We start from the raw sequence: 18458 nt of genomic DNA on the forward strand, positions 1-18458 counted from the left end.
AACTTATTAGTTTGTTTACTTTTATTTGTGATCATCGCACTAGCGTGAAACAATTGTTAAGTAATAAACTTTTTTACAATTTAACTTTTGTCATAATTGTATAAAGGCTCCTTAATTGTGAAGCTCTTTAAAAATTTATTGTTAAAACAACTTCAATAAAAAATATCTATAATTATTAAATTGTTCGGACTTGAATTAGTAACTGCAAAAAAAATGTTCATCGAATCACATTTATACAAGTTAGCCTAAGAAAATTAGGATATAACTGTTTCAAGTAGTCTTTAGAAATTAAAATGATAACTCAAAATAATAAAAAAAAACTACTACTTTCATATGTATCAATTTTATTCACCTTTAAATTGACTTGTATCACTAGTATAACTAAAAGTTACAAACATTAAAGAACAAAAAAATTCAAAAAATAAATACTGATTATTCATAAAAATATGATAGAAAGGATATTATGGGTTAATTAAAACTATTTACACTTGAAGTTGATTAAAAAGTCAAAGCATATATATATCTAGTAAAAATAAAACAATAAAGAAAGAGTAAATTAGTAAAAAATTACAGAAGATTGAAAATGATTGAAGATTATTTTGATTCAAGCCACAGCTTTTTAAATACCGTACTCAACAGTAACAGTTTTGGTTTTCAAATATTCATTCAAAGCTTCTTCACCTGCAAAAGTAATAGTCGTAATTAATTATAAACTATTTCAAAGTCTAATCTCGTACCTCGTAAACAAGCATACATTTTTTTGTTTCATAAAATTAGTTTTCGAAATTATTGTATTTCATAGAACAAAAGTCAATTTTAAAACTAGTTTTAAGTTTTAAAATAAATCGCAATCTGATAATAATTTTTCTTATCAAAACTTTTATTACCGAGATCTTTTCCAAATCCGGATTGCTTAAATCCTCCGAATGGCGCGGCCACATCAGTCTTGTTGTAAACATTGACGAAAACAGTTCCCGCATCGAGGTTCTTCGACACGTACATCGCCTTGTTGACATCTTCAGTGAAAACTCCAGACGCCAATCCGTATTCGACGCCGTTTGCTGATTTCAAAACTCCGTCGATGTCGCTGAACAATTTCATTGATAAAAAAAAACATTTAAACGAAACAGTATTAAATAAAGAACTTATACATTAAATACTTTTTTTCTGTAACTATACAAATTGCAAAACTAATTTAAAGGTATCTTATTTTAGTAAATAAGTAATTTAGAAAACAAAAAGTATAAAGCTGTAAGGGTTATAAAAGAGTACATGTGCAAAAGTTTCATACTTTCTTTAATTTTGAAACTAAATGAGCTATGTAAAATATTTCTACCAACCCATCTTCGAATCTGGATATGACCATGATTGGTCCGAATGATTCCTCGTGAGCCACCCACATGTTGTCGTACACATCTGTGATCACCGTTGGCTCCATGTACAAACCTGATTGTATATACTTTACAAATTGCTAGTTTTGTACTCACTATAAATAAAAAATTAAGAGTTCTTATTTTACTTGCTTGCTGACGACGCATTTAAAAGAACTTAGATCAATAGTAATGAGTTTAAAATAAAAGCTTTGTTGATTTTTCTGATGTATTATATTTTTTAGTAAATAATTAAGATAAAGGAAAAAAATCACAAAATACGATTGACATACGAAAATGACGATTTGAGAAACTTAAATGTTATAAAACTATCACAAGTTATGTACTAAATCCTATCTACAGGAAGTTTAAAATTATTAAATGATATTAAAATTTGTTTAATGACAGCATTTAAAAGTTAAAGTATGATTAAAGTTAAAAAAAACTACTACAATACCTGGCATGTCACATCTTTTTCCTCCGTGGACCAAAGTTGCACCCTCATTTACTGCAGTTTCAACATATTCTACTAACTTCATAAGATGGGCTCTGTTGTTTTGTAAGTACTAGTTAGATTCCAAGTAAAGTAATTTTTCTACCACTAAACATGAAAATATTTGAAAAACAAGAAAAAATAAAGTAAAATTTAGTTAATATTAAATTAGTCCGCAACTTTACTTGAATAAAATTTTTTGATTTATTTAAAAAGCAATCAAAAGGAAGAAGCTGTTTTTTTGGAAAAAAAACCCATAGCATTTAACTTATGATGTATATTTACAATAAAATTCTTTAACTTTTTAAAAGTAACAAACTAGTTTTAAGCATGAATAATTTTTCTAAGCAGTGTAACTAAAACTATGTTTAACAAATTGTTTTTTTATAACTAAAAAATAAATCTCTCTGGATTTTTTTTTTCAATATGTTGTATGTTTTATATAGTTTTATATACAATTTTGTTATAATAAAAAGAAAAGCAGCACAAGTTATTAGTACTATTTTTCATTGCATTTACAAAGTTAATAAAATATTGGAACACAGAATGACCTTCATAAATTTTTTTTACTGCTCTTTAAATATGTTTTACTTAAGTGCTACATAATAAACAACGTTCTGTTTACTTTCTAGGTAGGCTTGCCAGTCAGTGAGCAAACAAACTATATACAACCTAAATGCTGCAATCGTCAATATTGGTGAGTTCTTTTAAGCTTAAGTACAAAATGATATTTATTCATAGTATTCGCTACATTATAATCATTATTCCGCTTTCCAATGCATATAGTTTAACTTTAATACAGTTTAAGGAAAACCTTACACATTTTTATACACTTTATCAACACTTATAACTTTATAGCACTTTTCTCAAATGACTCATTAAAATTTATTGATATAGAAATTATCAATACTTAATTGTAACTTACATTTTATTTTGTGTCAAAAACATTTATAGATGACTATATACTTAATACCTATGCTTAAAATATTACAATACATAATTCGTTTTTTCTAGTTGCAGTAATATATTTATCAACAGAAGAATGTTTCAGCTACACGTTAATATTGTTGCTTATAAGTTTACTAATAATATAGTATATAAAATAAACTTGTTATACATAGTTCAAAATTATTTCAATAAGCAAAACTTTGATTTATTCTAAAAACTTAAGAACAACACAGTCCTTTTTAATTGTTGTTTTGAGATACTTTATAAGATCGGTCAAGTCCCTAAACATTAATAAAAAAAAGTATTGAAAAAGTAACTGAATCATAATTGAAAAAAAAAAATTAAAAAAAAACAACTTTTACCAAATAATTTTTTTTCTGACAATAGTAGCTAACACTTTGTAACTTTTAAATTGAATTTAAAATTTCAACTATCTGAGTTACGAGACAGAAAGTACCATAGTTGCCAAAAGTGGCCTGAAATATCCTTGAGCTCAGCATGTAACGAACATAATGGCAAATACTAACATTTGAATAAACGATGCGAGAACGATGCACAAGAGGCTTCCATCTAATAAGCAGTATAAAAAAATACAATAGAACTTTAAGAATTTCTATAACATCCGAAAATATTCATTTTTGCATAGCTGAAAGCACACTATGTAAAACAGTTTCAAATCAAGATATAGTTTAATATGCAAGCTTCAAAAACTTTTACCGTGGCTTTCACCGACATCTTGCTTTGATAAATAATTTATTTAATAATGAAAAAAAGCTTTTAACAAAATAGTTCAACATTAATACACTACTAATTTTTGCTACTTTTCTTAATTGTTAGATAAAAATCTTTCCATAGAATAAGCAGGACTGTAGTACCAAAAAAAAAAAAAAATTTGATAAAATTTAAACAGTGACTATAATTTTAAACTTTTAGTTGATATAATTGTGTAGTTGGTTAACAAACTCATATGTCTTAATTAATTTTTAAAACCAACTTATGATTTTGTGGTCCATGATCAGTGCTGGCGTCAAGCGGGTTTCCTATTTTCATTTTTTTGATCTCTTCGATTATTCTGCCAACAAATTCGTCATGAATTGAGTTCTCAACAAAAAGTCTGCCGGCAGCAATGCAATTTTCTCCTTTGTTGAAAAATACAGATGACATTCCCTGTACAAAAACAAAAAAATTAGTATAAAGAAGTATATAGCACATTGCTAATTTTGAAAAACAAGCTATGATAAGGAAAATTGGTAAGGAAATTTTACGGAACTAGTATAATGATTTTTTATTAATAATTAAACTTACAAATCTAACGGCTTTCTCCATATCACAATCCTTAAATATAATAAGTGGTGACTTTCCTCCTAACTCTAGGGAAGTCTTCTTTAGGTTTGAAGCACAACTGCATAAAATATCAAGTTTTAGTTTTATAGTTCTTAGTAAATTTATAGTTAGAAATAATATTGTAATCAGCTTTTTTAATACAGCTTTTCTTAATCTTTTCTAAAGCTGTGTGCAGTAAAACTTAAACTAAAGAATTATTTGCACACTAGATATTTTAGTAGTATAATAATATACTAAAATTAATCTTAATAATTTTTACCTAGCCTATTTGTTTTTGATATTAAAACTTTTTAACAACTATTAAAAATTGACGTTTGAAAACAACTTCATATATACTAGAATATTAAATTTCAAGATATTTTAAACACTTATTCTCTTTTAAAGTTCTGTGCACAGCAAAATAAATTGTATGCATGCTCCTGTAAACAGGTGCACACTTTATGAAACCCAAACGGAGTAACTTATGGTACTGTCTACAATGAAACTCATAAAAAACACAACATCCAAGCAGTCACAATAATCAAAAATATTGTAAAAGTAATAAGTTAGTTTAAGTTTTGAACAGCATACACAGTTAGTATAAATAAAACAATATCATTTTTGAATATAAAAGATAAGAAGTCTTTATCTCCATACTACGGTTCAAACAAAGTGTGATTTTTCATATTTTAATTATATAGTTACTATTTTTGTAAACTTTTTAACATGAACCATAATACCTCTTCATTATAGTTTTTCCGATCGGTGTGCTCCCAGTAAATCCAAGCTTTCTTATGTCAGGATGTTCAGACATTGCTTGACCAATCAAAGATCCTGACCCTGGAAGGATGTTGATGACACCTTTAGGAACTCCAGCTTTTACAGCGAGCTCTGCAAACTGTTAAACAAAAGATATTCATTGAAGAAAACATACTTTTTTGTGGTGTTTATATAAGTTTACAGTTTAATCATAATCCTTAGCTGTTTTAGTTTAACTAGAATACTGCCAACATCATAATACCTTGATAAATTTATTAATATTTTTTATAGTTTCCATAAAATCAGTTAACTAAAAGTTTTTTAAAGACTTAAACTTTGTTAAAAGTTTATCAAGAGTTGGTAACTCCTCTTATATTTAAGAAACAAAATAACACCTTTAAGGCGGTCAAGGGAGTGACTTGAGCAGGTTTGAGAACTACAGTGTTGCCGGCAGCTAGACATGAAGCCATCTTCCACGCCAACATCATCAGAGGGTAGTTCCATGGAATCACGATTGCACAAACCCTGGTTTTTATTGTGAATTTTTTAATTAAAAGTTTGTTTAAATTTTTTATAGAATATCTTATTATAATTATTAATTTCTATGATAAAACTGTAATGATGCGTTTTGAGTTTTTGTAAAAATTTGAAAGTCTATCAAAAGTTGGACAAAAATAGTCAAATACTCAAGGACAAAAATAGAATGAAAACATAAAAAACTTTTAAGTTTGTTTGCTAAGCTTTGTTTGTTTTAAAATAGCCAAGTCATTTATTGACATTATAAACAGTTCAGTGTCATTTCAATAGGAAAAACTAAAAGTCAATAACCGAATAAATTATGTAGTACTAAAATGGACTAAAATTTAATCAATTTACATTCTTGTAATAAAAATTCACAATTGAGTGCTTCAAAAAATAAAATATACCCAATTGGTTCTTTTTTGGTGAATGTGAGATTGAAGTTAGGAGTGGCATTGTTTATAGGAATCGTCTTTCCGTGTATTTTGTCACACCATCCAGCAAAGTATCTGTTGTTTTAATCTTATCGTTAGCGTCATAAAAATAAAATTAAAACACATTAGCATAATATTCTTTTAATAATTTGGTAATTTAGGGTAAAAACGTTGTATTAAAATCCACTATAATTAAAAAGCAGTACTATTTACATAAACACATTGGTTTAGACAAAGTTTTAATTTTATTAAAAAAATTCAATACAGCTTAAATAAACTAGATTTTTTTGTTTAGTATTAGGTAGCTCTAAGCTTTAAAAAAAGATATACACGAAAAAAGTTACCTAAAAGTTTGAATGCTCATACCAACGTGAGTTTTCAAAGCAAGTGTGTAAACAGCACCACTGTCAATAGACTCAATTGCTGCCAGTTCTTCTTGATGTTGTTCCATTAGATCAGCTATCCTGAGGCAATGCATGATTAAATTAATGTAAATACATTGATTAATAATACGGTTAATAAAATATAAGAAAATATTTTTGTTTAAGTAAAATAAATTTTGCGTGACTTAAATAATTTGTGATACTTATGGTGATTATCTTCCGAAGTACATTTAAAAACTTTTATATCATTAAATAATTTAAAATATGTAATTAAAGCAATAACTTTTAATCGTTTTACTAACTTATACATAATCTCTCCTCTATCTCTCGCATTCATACTTCCCCAAGGACCTTCTTCGAAAGCTTCTTTGGCAGCCATTACAGCCTCATCGACATCGTGAAGTGTTGCTTTTGAAACTTTGCAAATTACCTGAAGCGAGGTGTTTTGTTTCAATTGAATATCAAGTTGAAAAGTCGCTACTTACAGGTAAAACTAAATAAAAAATCAGACGTAACGCACGTTAAACACTTTATAATGAATTAGTTTTTTAAGTACATCGTTGTTTAAAAATTAAACTATCTTGGTAGATTTCAACAAGTTAATAAAAAACAAACTTACGCTTTCATCAGCAGGATTAATGGTGTCATAAGCGTTTCCGTCGAAACTATCAACAAATTTGTTGTTAATAAACAATTGAGTAGGCATTTTCAACGGCATTCCTAATACTTCTTTCTCGCAATAATCGACTTCTAATTCTTCTTCCTTTATGAGACCTCTGTGCACTTTGATTATCTATAATTTTTTTTATAAGTACTTGTGGTGGTATGAAAAAGTTTACTACAGCTTCAAAATAATTAAGGAATATGTGCTTGTTTTATATTTTTTAAACTGTAAGACTATGAGTTCAAACTATAAGATGTACAAGTTTACCAAGGTAATTTAAAGCTTAATAAATAGTATAAAACTAATATAAATTTATATTAGTTGTATAGCTTATATTAAACTTGTTCACTTACGTAAATTAAAAGGTTCAAATAAGAAGGTTTTTATAATGTTAAATAGTAAATAAAAACTTAAATTATGAAGCGTAACTAGAAAAACATGGTCAAATTGTAATTTAGGAACAACTTAACAAAAATACTTTAGTAGACAAAATCTTTACTTTACTATTTAAAAGTATTTATGAAAAGATATAAAAATTATTGGTTTTTATTTTACAATCAACTTCTGTTAACCATTAAATCTAAAAAATGTGGATCAAATAGCAATAATATTTTTATTTTAGTGAAACAAAGCTAGTGCTATTGTCATTAGATTTATAGAAAAAACATGGTAAAACACTTTAATTTTATAATAGGTGAAAAGTAGTTATTTTATCAATCTTATATATCATAAATACTTTTTCTAGCCAATAGTATTACAATTATGTTATAAATCATTTAATTTATAATATAGAAACCATTTTTGCAAAATAGCTGTTGATAAAATTTTACTAGCAGTTTTATTTACTTAGCGCCAACCAAATTAAATTCAAAACCAATAAAAAGACAAACCTATACCAACACCTTTTTTTATTCAATAGTAACCAGTTATAAAACAAACAAATATGAATTCACATGCCAAGTTTTTTTAGCAGTCAACAAGTATGCAGACAACTATCAAACAACAGCCGGTTAGGTTTGTTTCGCAACAATTTGCCTAATCACTGTTGGATGTTTTTTCACAAATGTCGTAAAGCTAAGCGGAAATTTACCAGTACTTTTTGTGATTAGTAGTATATAATGCAATGTATAACCAACGTATATGGTTTTAAAAATCAGTTATGAATAATCTAACTAAATAATTGGAATTTAAATATTAAAAAGAAGCTTACATGTTGCATAAGATCACCAAAAGTTGTATTCATGTAGACATCGTCAGTTTTTATTATAACTTTAATTGTTTGCTTGATCTCTTCAACTAACCTGTTAGTTATTCATTTGGGTTAAATACAAAAAAAACATCAATTTGTTAAACTATTTACAGACTATTATAATTGTAATAAGAACTGAAAACAGTATAAACTTTAATTTTAATTTTGTATCAAGTTAAAAGAAATAATAAAATTTAAGACTTTTTTAAGGTCCTATTGTACTTTTTATAAATTTAATAATAACATTATAAATAGTTTTTTAATTAAGAAGAGGCATTGGAAAAATAATGTATGATAACTTGAAACTAAAACTAATACTACTATGTACAAAATTCTTAGGTGTATAAAGTTTAAAGAAATATTTTCAGTAACTTCAACTAACTTTTTAAGGTAAAAAAAATAATTTTCAAAATATACTTAAATTTTTTTGTTTTACTGAGTAGTTCTACTTCAAGTTGTTATATAAAACGCTTTAGAAATTATAAAAAATAAGTAACTAAAACATTAAAGTTTAAAAATATTTTTAAAACATGTAGTAAATTATAGCACAACTAAATTTATACATTGAAGTTAAAAACTTCACCTTACTACATCCATACTACCGGCACCTGACTTAAAGAAGTCGGTTGAATCATCAATCTAAAAATTGATAAATTTGTTAGGTAAAAACACGAATTTAAATTATTAGTTTCTAAAGAGGGTTGTTGAAATTAAAAAGGGAACTAAAATTAGACATACATCTTTATTAACGATTCCTTTCCAAACATTGTTCAGTTGTTTTTCCATGTCTAGTTCTTCAGGTGTGAGCACTAAAGCTTCGCTTGATGATGGGTTTAGCAAGTCTTTAGCAGCTATCATTCTACCGTCAGACATTTGAAGGTTCATTACATTTACCTGCAAGAAATATAGATTATAAACATATTAAAGGAAGAAAAAATAGTATACAAAATATTACCATTGACTGTTACTCTTATTATTACTTTGATAACTTTTAAGTCTTACTAAATTCTGCAGTAAACTTACTTACAGTAATTTTACCTCAAATAAAAAATAATAAGTCGTAGAAATGTCATAAAGACTTAACTCATCATATAAAAGAAAAATCAAATTTTTGGAATTTCAAAAATTACTTCAATATTTAAGATATTTTTAAATTGAAAAGCTTACAATATTATTTAAGTATTATATGAAACTAATATTAAACTAAAATTGATAAAGTCGTTAACATGTTATTTAGGTTAAACTTATAACGTATAAAATTCCAATTTTAGGACTTAAAATACACAAATATTTTAAAACTTTGAGATAGTTTTTAAACTGAAAAGCTTACTGTATTTCCGTCCGTTCCTTCAATGCAAAGGCCGCCTTTGTGAACTACAGCCCTTGCAGATAGCCCTTCTATTTCAACTGATTCTCCTTCGGGAAGTTTGTTTCGGTAAAAGCTTGATCCATACAGAGTTACTTGCTATAGAAAAAAAAGGTCATAAACTTTATTAAAATCAAACTTTACACGAAGTATGAAATTTGTATGAAATAGGATGGTCTGATATTCTTTAGAACATTAATACCGCAGTACTATGAAACAATCAGACGTACCTCGTTGTTAATATTGCACCAAGCACCAGGCACCTTGTCGTTTCCTCTGATGAAGTTGTGCAGCTGCCAACCGGTCTGGTTGAAATCGATCTTGGCCTTGTCCTTGCTCATGATGTGCTCGTACGTGGCCTCGTCGTGGTTCTGCTCGATCTTCGGCGCTTTTCCGGCTGCAACCAGGTGGACTGCTTCCCCCTGAACAAGTTTGTTTGTAAGTTCAACTATTTTAATTAAGTTTAGTTTCAGAATAAACTAGAGTTAAATGGTAGCATTGCAGCTTGCAAAACTAGTACTTTGAATTGATTTTATGTCAAGTTACTGTGAAATAAAATGTAAATGTCATAAGCTCGTAAAGGTTTTGATTCTGAGTTAAAGATAGTTCTAAAAAAATGTATTTTTGAAAACTGAGGATAATTAGGCTTAAAAGGTTATTCAATCATTTTAAGTAAAAATAATAAGCTAATTTATACTAACACACTATTTATATATGGTAAACGATTGACCCAAAAAAAGAACAATAAATTGTTTTCGAAGTTTTTAGCAATAAAGTAGTGAATTACTTCAAATAGCTTATTTTTTCATATATATTAACATACTTTAATTAATTAAATTGTATACAACTTTTACAAATATAGTTTTAGTGCCGTACTTTTTTATTAAATACTAAAACATAGGCAATATGCTTAGGCATAATACGTCTACCTTTTAATATTTTTAGTTTTAAATAACAGTTTACATTAAACTATAGAGTTGTAATATTGTTTGCTTTTTAGGATGTAGCAATATAGTAATGAGGGATTTTATTTTAAGGTTTGCTTAACATAGTTTTAACGTTAGTTAGTAAAACAACAGGCCATCATTGTTCACTGTAATATAAAATGATCTATACTTGATGTTTTTGTTACAAAAATATTTTTCTTACAAAAGTTAAAAAAAAAAGCTTTTATTCCCATAAAATACAACTGTAATTTTACCTTTCGTCAACAAATATTAAATCAAAAAACAGTTAACTGTCTTTTTATACTTTATATTAAATAAGCTAACAAAAAAGCTAGAAAGCTAATAATATTTATTCCTCTTTATATAGCTAAAACTATAACAAACCATGGCTTTGATACCTTCGGGATACAAAAATCTATTGTAAACATCATCCAGAGTGTCGTCCATTTTTATTGGAGTTTTTCTTTGTAGCAGGACTGGCCCAGTATCAAGCCCGTCATCAGCATGGAAGATCGTGAATCCAGCATGCTTTCTTCCTGACATGATAGTCCTAAATATAAATATTTAATCAGTATATTTGCTACAACAGTACTTTGTTCTTATTTCTAAAAACGGATAATAAAAAGTAAAATGAACTGAAACAAAATATTCTTAAGCTTTCTATATCTTATTAAAATTTAAAACAATGCCTGAAACTAAAATAAAATAAACAGATTAATACATTTATAAAAAAGTGCTATAGCTTTTTTCAACTAAAACAATCCTCCAAACTATTTTTTTTTTAATTTTAACTTTAATTAAGAAATACATTTAATAATTTTATATACTTTTGATACCAGATTTGTAAAAGTAAATCTTTAGAAATGCTTAATTACCAGTTAATGGCTGATGCACCTCTGTGTATTGGAAGTATTGAAGGATGGTAAACGATTGACCCATGTTTTGGATGATCAATTACATCCATTGGAATAAATTGTGAACAAAAAGGCATGACATTTAAATCAGCACCTACCTGTTATAGAATAATGTTAATTAAAAAAATACTATTTGTAGTAGTACAAAATTTATTTCATACTAAACATTTTACTTCATTACATTATTACATTATTTAGGTTAAGAAGAAAAAATAACTAAAAACAAAGTTTTAATTCATTTAGTATTAACTTTTATACCTCCTTTAGTAATTAAAACAATAGTAACCTCCTTATACTGTTCCACAACTTTTGGAAGTGATTTGCCTTTTAATCTCCATCTTTTAAACTTAAAGACTGGTACTCCATCTTCTTTAGCAGCTGATGCTATAAATTTAAAAAATACATTACTAATACATTAAATTGACAAGAAAACCTGCTAAAAAAGTTTTGAGTGATAAATATTTAATTATTAGAAATGTTTATAAAATACCTTTTCTAAAAACATAGATTAAAGTAAATGTAAAACAAAAACTTAACTCATATTAAACTTAAGCATGGTTAACAACTTTTAAGTTAATAACTCAGGGTTGCCACTCTTTGAGAGAAAAAATCTTCTCTGAGTGACCAGAAACTTCCCTGAGTAACCTTAAACTTCCTTGAGTTTCCCTGAGTTTTTTTTAAACCTTAAAATTTTTATTGTTTATTAAAAAATTCTATTTTAATTCTAAACATATTGAAGAACTAGCTGCAAGGCTAAAAAATTTCTAAACAATCACTTGAAAATTAATAAAATTAACTTTTTTGAACAAAATATTGAAACTGGATTAACTAAATCTCATTCTAGATCTAGAAAAAGTTTTCCCTGAGATTTTTTAAAAAACCTTAAAACTTCCCTGAAATTTTTAGAAAAAACCCAAAATTCCCTGGGTTTCCCTGAATTAAAAAAAAAGGTCAAAGTTCCCTGAGTTTCCCTGAGTCTGTGGCAACCCTGATAACTTTAATAAAACAGAACTATTGTTTAGACACTTGGTCTTTTTAACAAATAAAAACTATTTTTGTTAATAAAGAAACAACAAATTTATAGGTAACACAATTAAAATAAATAAAAGCTGTAGCATATACTGTAAAGAAAAGTATGAAAATAATAATTTAATTGGAAAAAAGACCCTAAAATATTAAACAAAAACAAGTGTAAAACTATATAATTAAACTGTTTTAAATTATAACAAAACTAAATTCTAGCTTAAACAAAAAAATTTCAGACAACTAAAAATTAAATCACTCAGTTGGATTAAGTTAAAATATCTGTTGTAACTAACCAAGAACATCTTCCTTTCCATCAATGTCAGGTATTGTAAAAACTCCCACCACCTCATGACCGTCTCTTTTAAGAGTTTTGTAAGTGTCAGCTCCGAACATTGATTGTCCTATGACTGCTATTCGCAGTTTTGGGTTGGTGCTCCAGTTTTGCTAAGGACAAAAATAGAGCTTATAGTTATTCAAAATATTAAAACTTTCTAACTTAATTGAAATAACTAAGAAAACATATTTTGTTGCTTGAACAAATAATTACTAGTTTAAACTAACTTGCAGAACAGTTTTAAATAATTAGTATCAATATATTAAGAATTGTTTAAAATCTTTAAGTTTTTAAAGAAACAGTGCTAAACAACTTATAACAACTTTAAAAGAAATTTCCCAAAAAAAAAAAGACTTATTGGAACAAACTTTTTAGATTTTGGATAAGGGTATTAGTAAACAAAATCTACAAACTAATTGAAAGTTTTAAGCATTTTTAGGCACATTATATTTTAACTAAAAAAGCAAACATGCAGCTCGTTCAAATAAAACTAACTTGAGACATTGAGAAACATCTCCTGGTAAGATTATTGAGCATGTTCATTTCAGCAAGTTTATGGTCAATCAGACACCATTAAAAAATAAAAGTGCAAAACTATTTACTACAAACACTGCATACAAAATTATACTTTTTTCTATGCTAATTTAGGTTTTTAAAAATTTAACATGTTTTATTTTGATTACTTAAACAACATATTATATACATTAAACAGTCCAAACTTTTATAGTAATCAGTTAAAATAAAAGATGTAAGGTGTTAAGATATATTCTTTATGTTTTTTAAATTTATAAAAATATTTTTTATAACAATAAAGTTAACTTTAAGTTCTGTATAAATACTTTAAGTAAAATACTTAAGTTAAGAATGTTAGTATTCATTGCTGAATTTATTCTTATATATCACTTATCAAAAATGGTATAAGTTTTTTGTGAAAAATGTAAGATTTAGGTAAACTGCTTTTGAGTTACTTATTTTAAACCTTTGACTTACAGTTTAAATACAATTAAATTACTTTTAAAAACAAATTGTTTAATATTCGCTTTTCATTTGGTTAAACCTATTAAGGGCATAGGGGGGGGGGATAAACACCTTTTTTTGAAATTTGATTTTATATAGTTTTTACTAAGCTACAAGATGCTTTTTACAGATTTAAAAAATTCAAAATAATTTTTGTGATATAGCCGGTCAAAGTCGTAGGCAACAATAGGTTCCTTATGGGAGGCGCAAACTAAAACGACATATTTTGAAAAAAAAGTTTTTACCTTCCCTATACCCTAAATGTAAACATATATAACTATTTTAGTCAATTTTTGTCCTACATTAAAAAAATTATAACATATGCTTTAAACCAGGGTGGCTAAAACATTTTTCAAAAGGCCCCCTTTAAAGAAATGAAAAAAGCTATGGCCACCTCTTTCAAGATTTTGTAAAAACTACCATTAAAACCACCAAAGTTTTTTTTATTTCTTTTTGCTTTTTATCATCAACTCGAGAATATCTAGTGTAATTTTCAAATTATGGCCTTGTGCTCCCCCTTTTATAGCTTGTGGCCTGCTAAATTTCTTACATTTTTTCGAAAATATCTGGTGTAAATTTCAAAACTACCATTAAAAACGCCTAAGACCTTTTTTTGGTCTTCATCATTAACTCCAAAATGTCTAGTGTAAGTTTCAAACTATGACCTCATGGCTCCCCATGGCCCCTTTTCTACTCATGGCCCTCTAAATATCTATAATGGACTCCAATTGGCCAGTTTGAGAAACCCTGCTATACACTTATATATACTAAGACAACGTTTAATTGATTTTTTAGTAGACCTTAGATGCTTCCATTGACTTAATAAAAAATATTAATATATAAAAATGTACAATACTTAACAATGAGTATTGACAATATAGCATAACATCAACTGTACAGGGTTGCCACTGGTTTTCGAGAAATTTCTTGTAGGTTTTTTGTACACTTCTTCAAGGTTTTTAAATAACAATTTTTTGGTTCATTTTTAGTTTAAAGTTAAGCTTAAGGTTCAAAGTAAGTTAAGTAGAATAAAAGCATTGAAAAGATACTGTAAAGCTTCTACTTTAAATGTGTTTTTTAATAATAAAATTTTGGTGATGACAAAATTTTAAAATCTATATCATAGAATTTTTGTGTCAAATCAAACCTTTAATACTTAACATGTAAAAATTGTTTAAAATTCCTGTTTTTCTAGGTGTTTTTTTTTTCAAATTTTCTCGATTTCCAGATTCCAGGTTTTGTGGCAAACCTGACTGTAGCTTGAAGAGAGCTACATACTTATAAGTAAACGATCTATTTAATATAATTGTTTAATAACTAAACAACATTTATTTTAAATAAAATGCATGATTACTCAATTTATAATATTGTTTATTTTATACTCACTTACATACTTTTTACAGTGTAATAATTTGATTAAAAAAATAATTTATCATTTATTCAATGAGTCTACAAATATAAATAATTGAACATATTTATAAAACAAATTAAAAAGAATTATTATTTGCATAAACCTAACTATAAAGTATAATTTTCGGACTTTATTTAAGTTTTAATATATCTACAGTTATCAGTTTATAATACATTATATTTAAAACAACTAAATTTAAAATATACAATAGACTACATTTTGTAAATCAAAACAACAAATAAATATTGTTTTTTTAATTGTCTTAAAGTATTATAAAAACGTTGTGATATTTATTTTCAAAAAAAATCTTAAAAAATAATTTCACTTCCAAATTTTGTGTAATAACTGTTTTACTATTTAAAATTAAGTCTATAAGCACTTGACTTTTTACATGTGTTTGAATTTTTTGACAAAAATAGGACATAAATATTTAGTTTTTTCTATACTTTAAACTCTTTTTTATTAATATTAGTTAAAAAGTTTTTTCTAAACTAAAACAACAAACACGGTAAGTGAATAAAAAAACATTTAGTATTATTCAAACTAGTTTAGTATAGCAAAATTATATATGCATACATTTAGTTTAATTGCACAATTCAGTTCATGCATAAAAATTATTGAACATTTTTCTTAGTTTTAAAACTTATAACAACATAAATCAGATAAAAAATTATCAATCATTATCTTATGTTGTTTTCTAATTGTCTAATATTTTTTTATGTATTTCAAAATTCTATAATAAACTCAAGATGTACAACAACTATAATTGTTAAGCTTGAAAAACACTTTACCTTTTAGTTGTAAATCTAGTAATCTACAAAAATTGTCACCTTAAACTCTAGCACAATAATGAGTTAATAAAACAACAACTTATTCAGAAGATATTTTCAAAAATTTATCACACTTTTATCATACTATGTACTGACTATACTGTTTTAAGTACTATCAAAGCAGCTATTAATTTCTTACCCTTTTCTTTTCCATTTTACTTTTGAGCAGATATTTTGTTTAAGACTTATTTATATTCTGAAAATATAATGTAAACCTCACAGAGAAAATAGTAAAATAGGCAAAAAAATCAAATGACATTGTATAATAATATCAAAAATTAAGTAATAAATATCATAAGTATTTAATGAAGTTGTTTGAACATTAATGTATAAAAAATTTAGGTTGTTTTGAATGTGTTCAAAAACATTTCATTCAAAAATAATTGGCTATTTAAAATAAACTTAGAAGTAATTAAAGAAGTATTATCATAAACTTTTATTAAATAGGCAAAAATTAAATGTTATTTTTAAGGGATAAGTAAGATTTATTTAGAAGCAGTTTGAAAACAAATAAAAAAAACAGCAAGTAAAATTTTAAAATATGTTAATCAGACAATTTAAAGCAAAGAAAATGTTAAAAAGAGAAAACTCCACTTGGAAATTTATATTTTTAAAACTATTATAAAGAACAATTAAATTACAAATTAAATAACAAAATGTAAAGGTGCATTATAACTTTGTTAAAGATATTGTTTTTTAAATAGCCTCATTATAAATGTAACATATCATATTATTTTGTAAATGAAATTATCTTTTTTAAATAAGCTTACAATAAATTATAATCATTTATAGTAATATGAGAGTTGAAACTATTTTAAATGTTGGTTTTATTATAAAGATCTTTAACTCAGCTTGCAGTTGCTTTTTGCTATAAAAAAATTTTAAGAAACTCATTTTTGAGATGTGAGGGTACAAAGAGAGAGAAGTCAATGGGTTTGTTATGGAAGGATCATAAAAATAGACAAAAAAGACTGTTTATTAAAAGTATGCCTTTAACTAAAAGTTCTAACAATTTGTTAATCAACTTTTTCAATTTTACCACAACTTGAAAATAAACAATTTTGGTGTAAGACTTTTTTTAATTTGTTTTTAAATTTTTCTTTTTTAAAAAAATAGTATTTAGGTCATAAAAAAATAATACATTAAATTTATTTTAATTTGTTTCAACAAAATATTTTCTTTTAATGCACTAAACATTTCCTGAAAATTTGAAGGTTTTTTTTAGCTGTTAAGAAAATCAGCTACTAAAAATTTCTCCTCAATTTCTTTGTATTTTAAACTTTTTGAACTGACTATATATCTCTTTTTTTCTTTGAAAAGCAAAGGATATAATATATTTCTAGCTTTCATCTAACTTTAAGTTTAATTATTATTTTTTTTAGTTATTAAAGCCCTACGGCCATTAATTAGAAAATAAAATAACTGTCATCGATGAGAAAATTATCCTAATAAATTTACAACAACTATTTATTGTAAGAATATTTTAGTTTTTGTATCTCAAATCTTCCCTTGGTTGTGTGTTGTTCTTCGAGATTTTTTTGTCTTTATCAAAATTGTTTTAATTAAAAAGTTTTTTTTAATTAACAAAAAAATCTACAAATTTATTAGTATTTGTTATATTGCCTAAAGTACTTTCAAATTCTTTTTCAGTAGGTTCTAATTGCCTACTGAAGAAGAATTTGAAAGTACTTTAGGCAATATAATGAATACTAATAAATTTGTAGATATTTTTGTTAAATAAAAAAAACTTTTTTATTTAAAACAATTATTTATTGCAAAGTTTGCTACGCAACAAAAATTTTTGAAATTAGCATAAATACTTTGCATAATTTCTTACTTTAAATTTTTTCATGACTTACCTAAACCAGTAGAAAAACGTAAACACTATTTAGAATATTATAAAGTTATGTTTATGAATAGATAAAAAAATTATAAATTTATGCGAGTTTTCCGCGAGTAATGAATCGATAACTACATTTTTCTTAGTATTCCAGGTCCTTTGACCAAAATTTTTGAGCTCTTTTTATAGTATATAATAAACAATAACTTTATTATAAATATTAATTCTAAACTGTAGCATAGTAACTGCTAACAATAACCTCTGCAATTCTTCTTTTGGTGATGCCCTTCTGCTGCAACTAGAACAACGCAAAGTTCGTTTTTAAACTTTTAATTTTTATTTATTCAAAAGAGGGACAGTAGCAGGGCTTGGTCATTGTTTAGAAACAAACAAAAAGGTTTTATTATTAAACAACGCTTGTAGAAATTTTTTAAAACTATTAATTATTTTATTTGAACTTTATTGCTTACTTACACTTCTAGAAAACTTTATTTTACAACTAAATTAATATGTAAAGTATTTTCTAAAATCAAATACAGTAATTTTTAGAATGATATACTGTAACTTAAACATACTAAAAAAGTGTTTTGTAACTATTGCCGTTAGCTGTAAAAATTCAGGTTAAAAAAAA

At 25.8% G+C, this 18458-nt stretch overlaps 1 protein-coding gene across 2 annotated transcripts; it reads right to left on the reverse strand.

Annotated features, from left to right (window-relative positions):
- Positions 1–333: 333 nt before the first annotated feature.
- Positions 334–16185, reverse strand: LOC145829278 (cytosolic 10-formyltetrahydrofolate dehydrogenase-like). 2 transcript variants are annotated; one of them, XM_082937031.1, is made up of 22 exons: positions 16127–16185; positions 12689–12839; positions 11656–11753; positions 11331–11467; positions 10840–11005; positions 9739–9930; positions 9473–9607; positions 8881–9036; positions 8726–8781; positions 8104–8194; positions 6849–7022; positions 6532–6659; positions 6191–6310; positions 5820–5921; positions 5289–5418; positions 4875–5032; positions 4117–4213; positions 3806–3978; positions 1828–1919; positions 1341–1446; positions 888–1087; positions 334–681 (listed from the first exon to the last, which is right to left on the reverse strand). In XM_082937031.1, the coding sequence occupies exons 1-22, from the start codon at positions 16139–16141 to the stop codon at positions 620–622; spliced, it is 2739 nt and encodes a 912-aa protein (XP_082793157.1). In that variant the 5' UTR covers positions 16142–16185; the 3' UTR covers positions 334–619. The 2 variants fall into 2 exon arrangements, with proteins under 2 accessions (XP_082793157.1, XP_082793156.1); XM_082937030.1 differs by lacking the exon at positions 16127–16185 and adding an exon at positions 13225–13361.
- Between the last annotated feature and the right edge of the window lie 2273 nt (positions 16186–18458).

The sequence above is a fragment of the Thalia democratica genome, chromosome 2, assembly GCF_965202585.1.
Source record: "Thalia democratica chromosome 2, ktThaDemo2.hap1.1, whole genome shotgun sequence".
Taxonomy (NCBI): domain Eukaryota; kingdom Metazoa; phylum Chordata; class Thaliacea; order Salpida; family Salpidae; genus Thalia; species Thalia democratica.

What these genes read in the sequence shown, in the direction of transcription:
- LOC145829278 (XM_082937030.1), bottom strand. Translation starts at nt 13,272, where the DNA reads ATGAACATGCTCAATAATCTTACCAGGAGATGTTTCTCAATGTCTCAA. An exon ending in TGGAAAGGAAGATGTTCTTG is followed by an intron (nt 11,754 to 12,688) that starts GTTAGTTACAAC and finishes TTAAATTTATAG; the next exon opens with CATCAGCTGCTAAAGAAGAT. An exon ending in GGTAGTATGGATGTAGTAAG is followed by an intron (nt 8,195 to 8,725) that starts GTGAAGTTTTTA and finishes AATAACTAACAG; the next exon opens with GTTAGTTGAAGAGATCAAGC.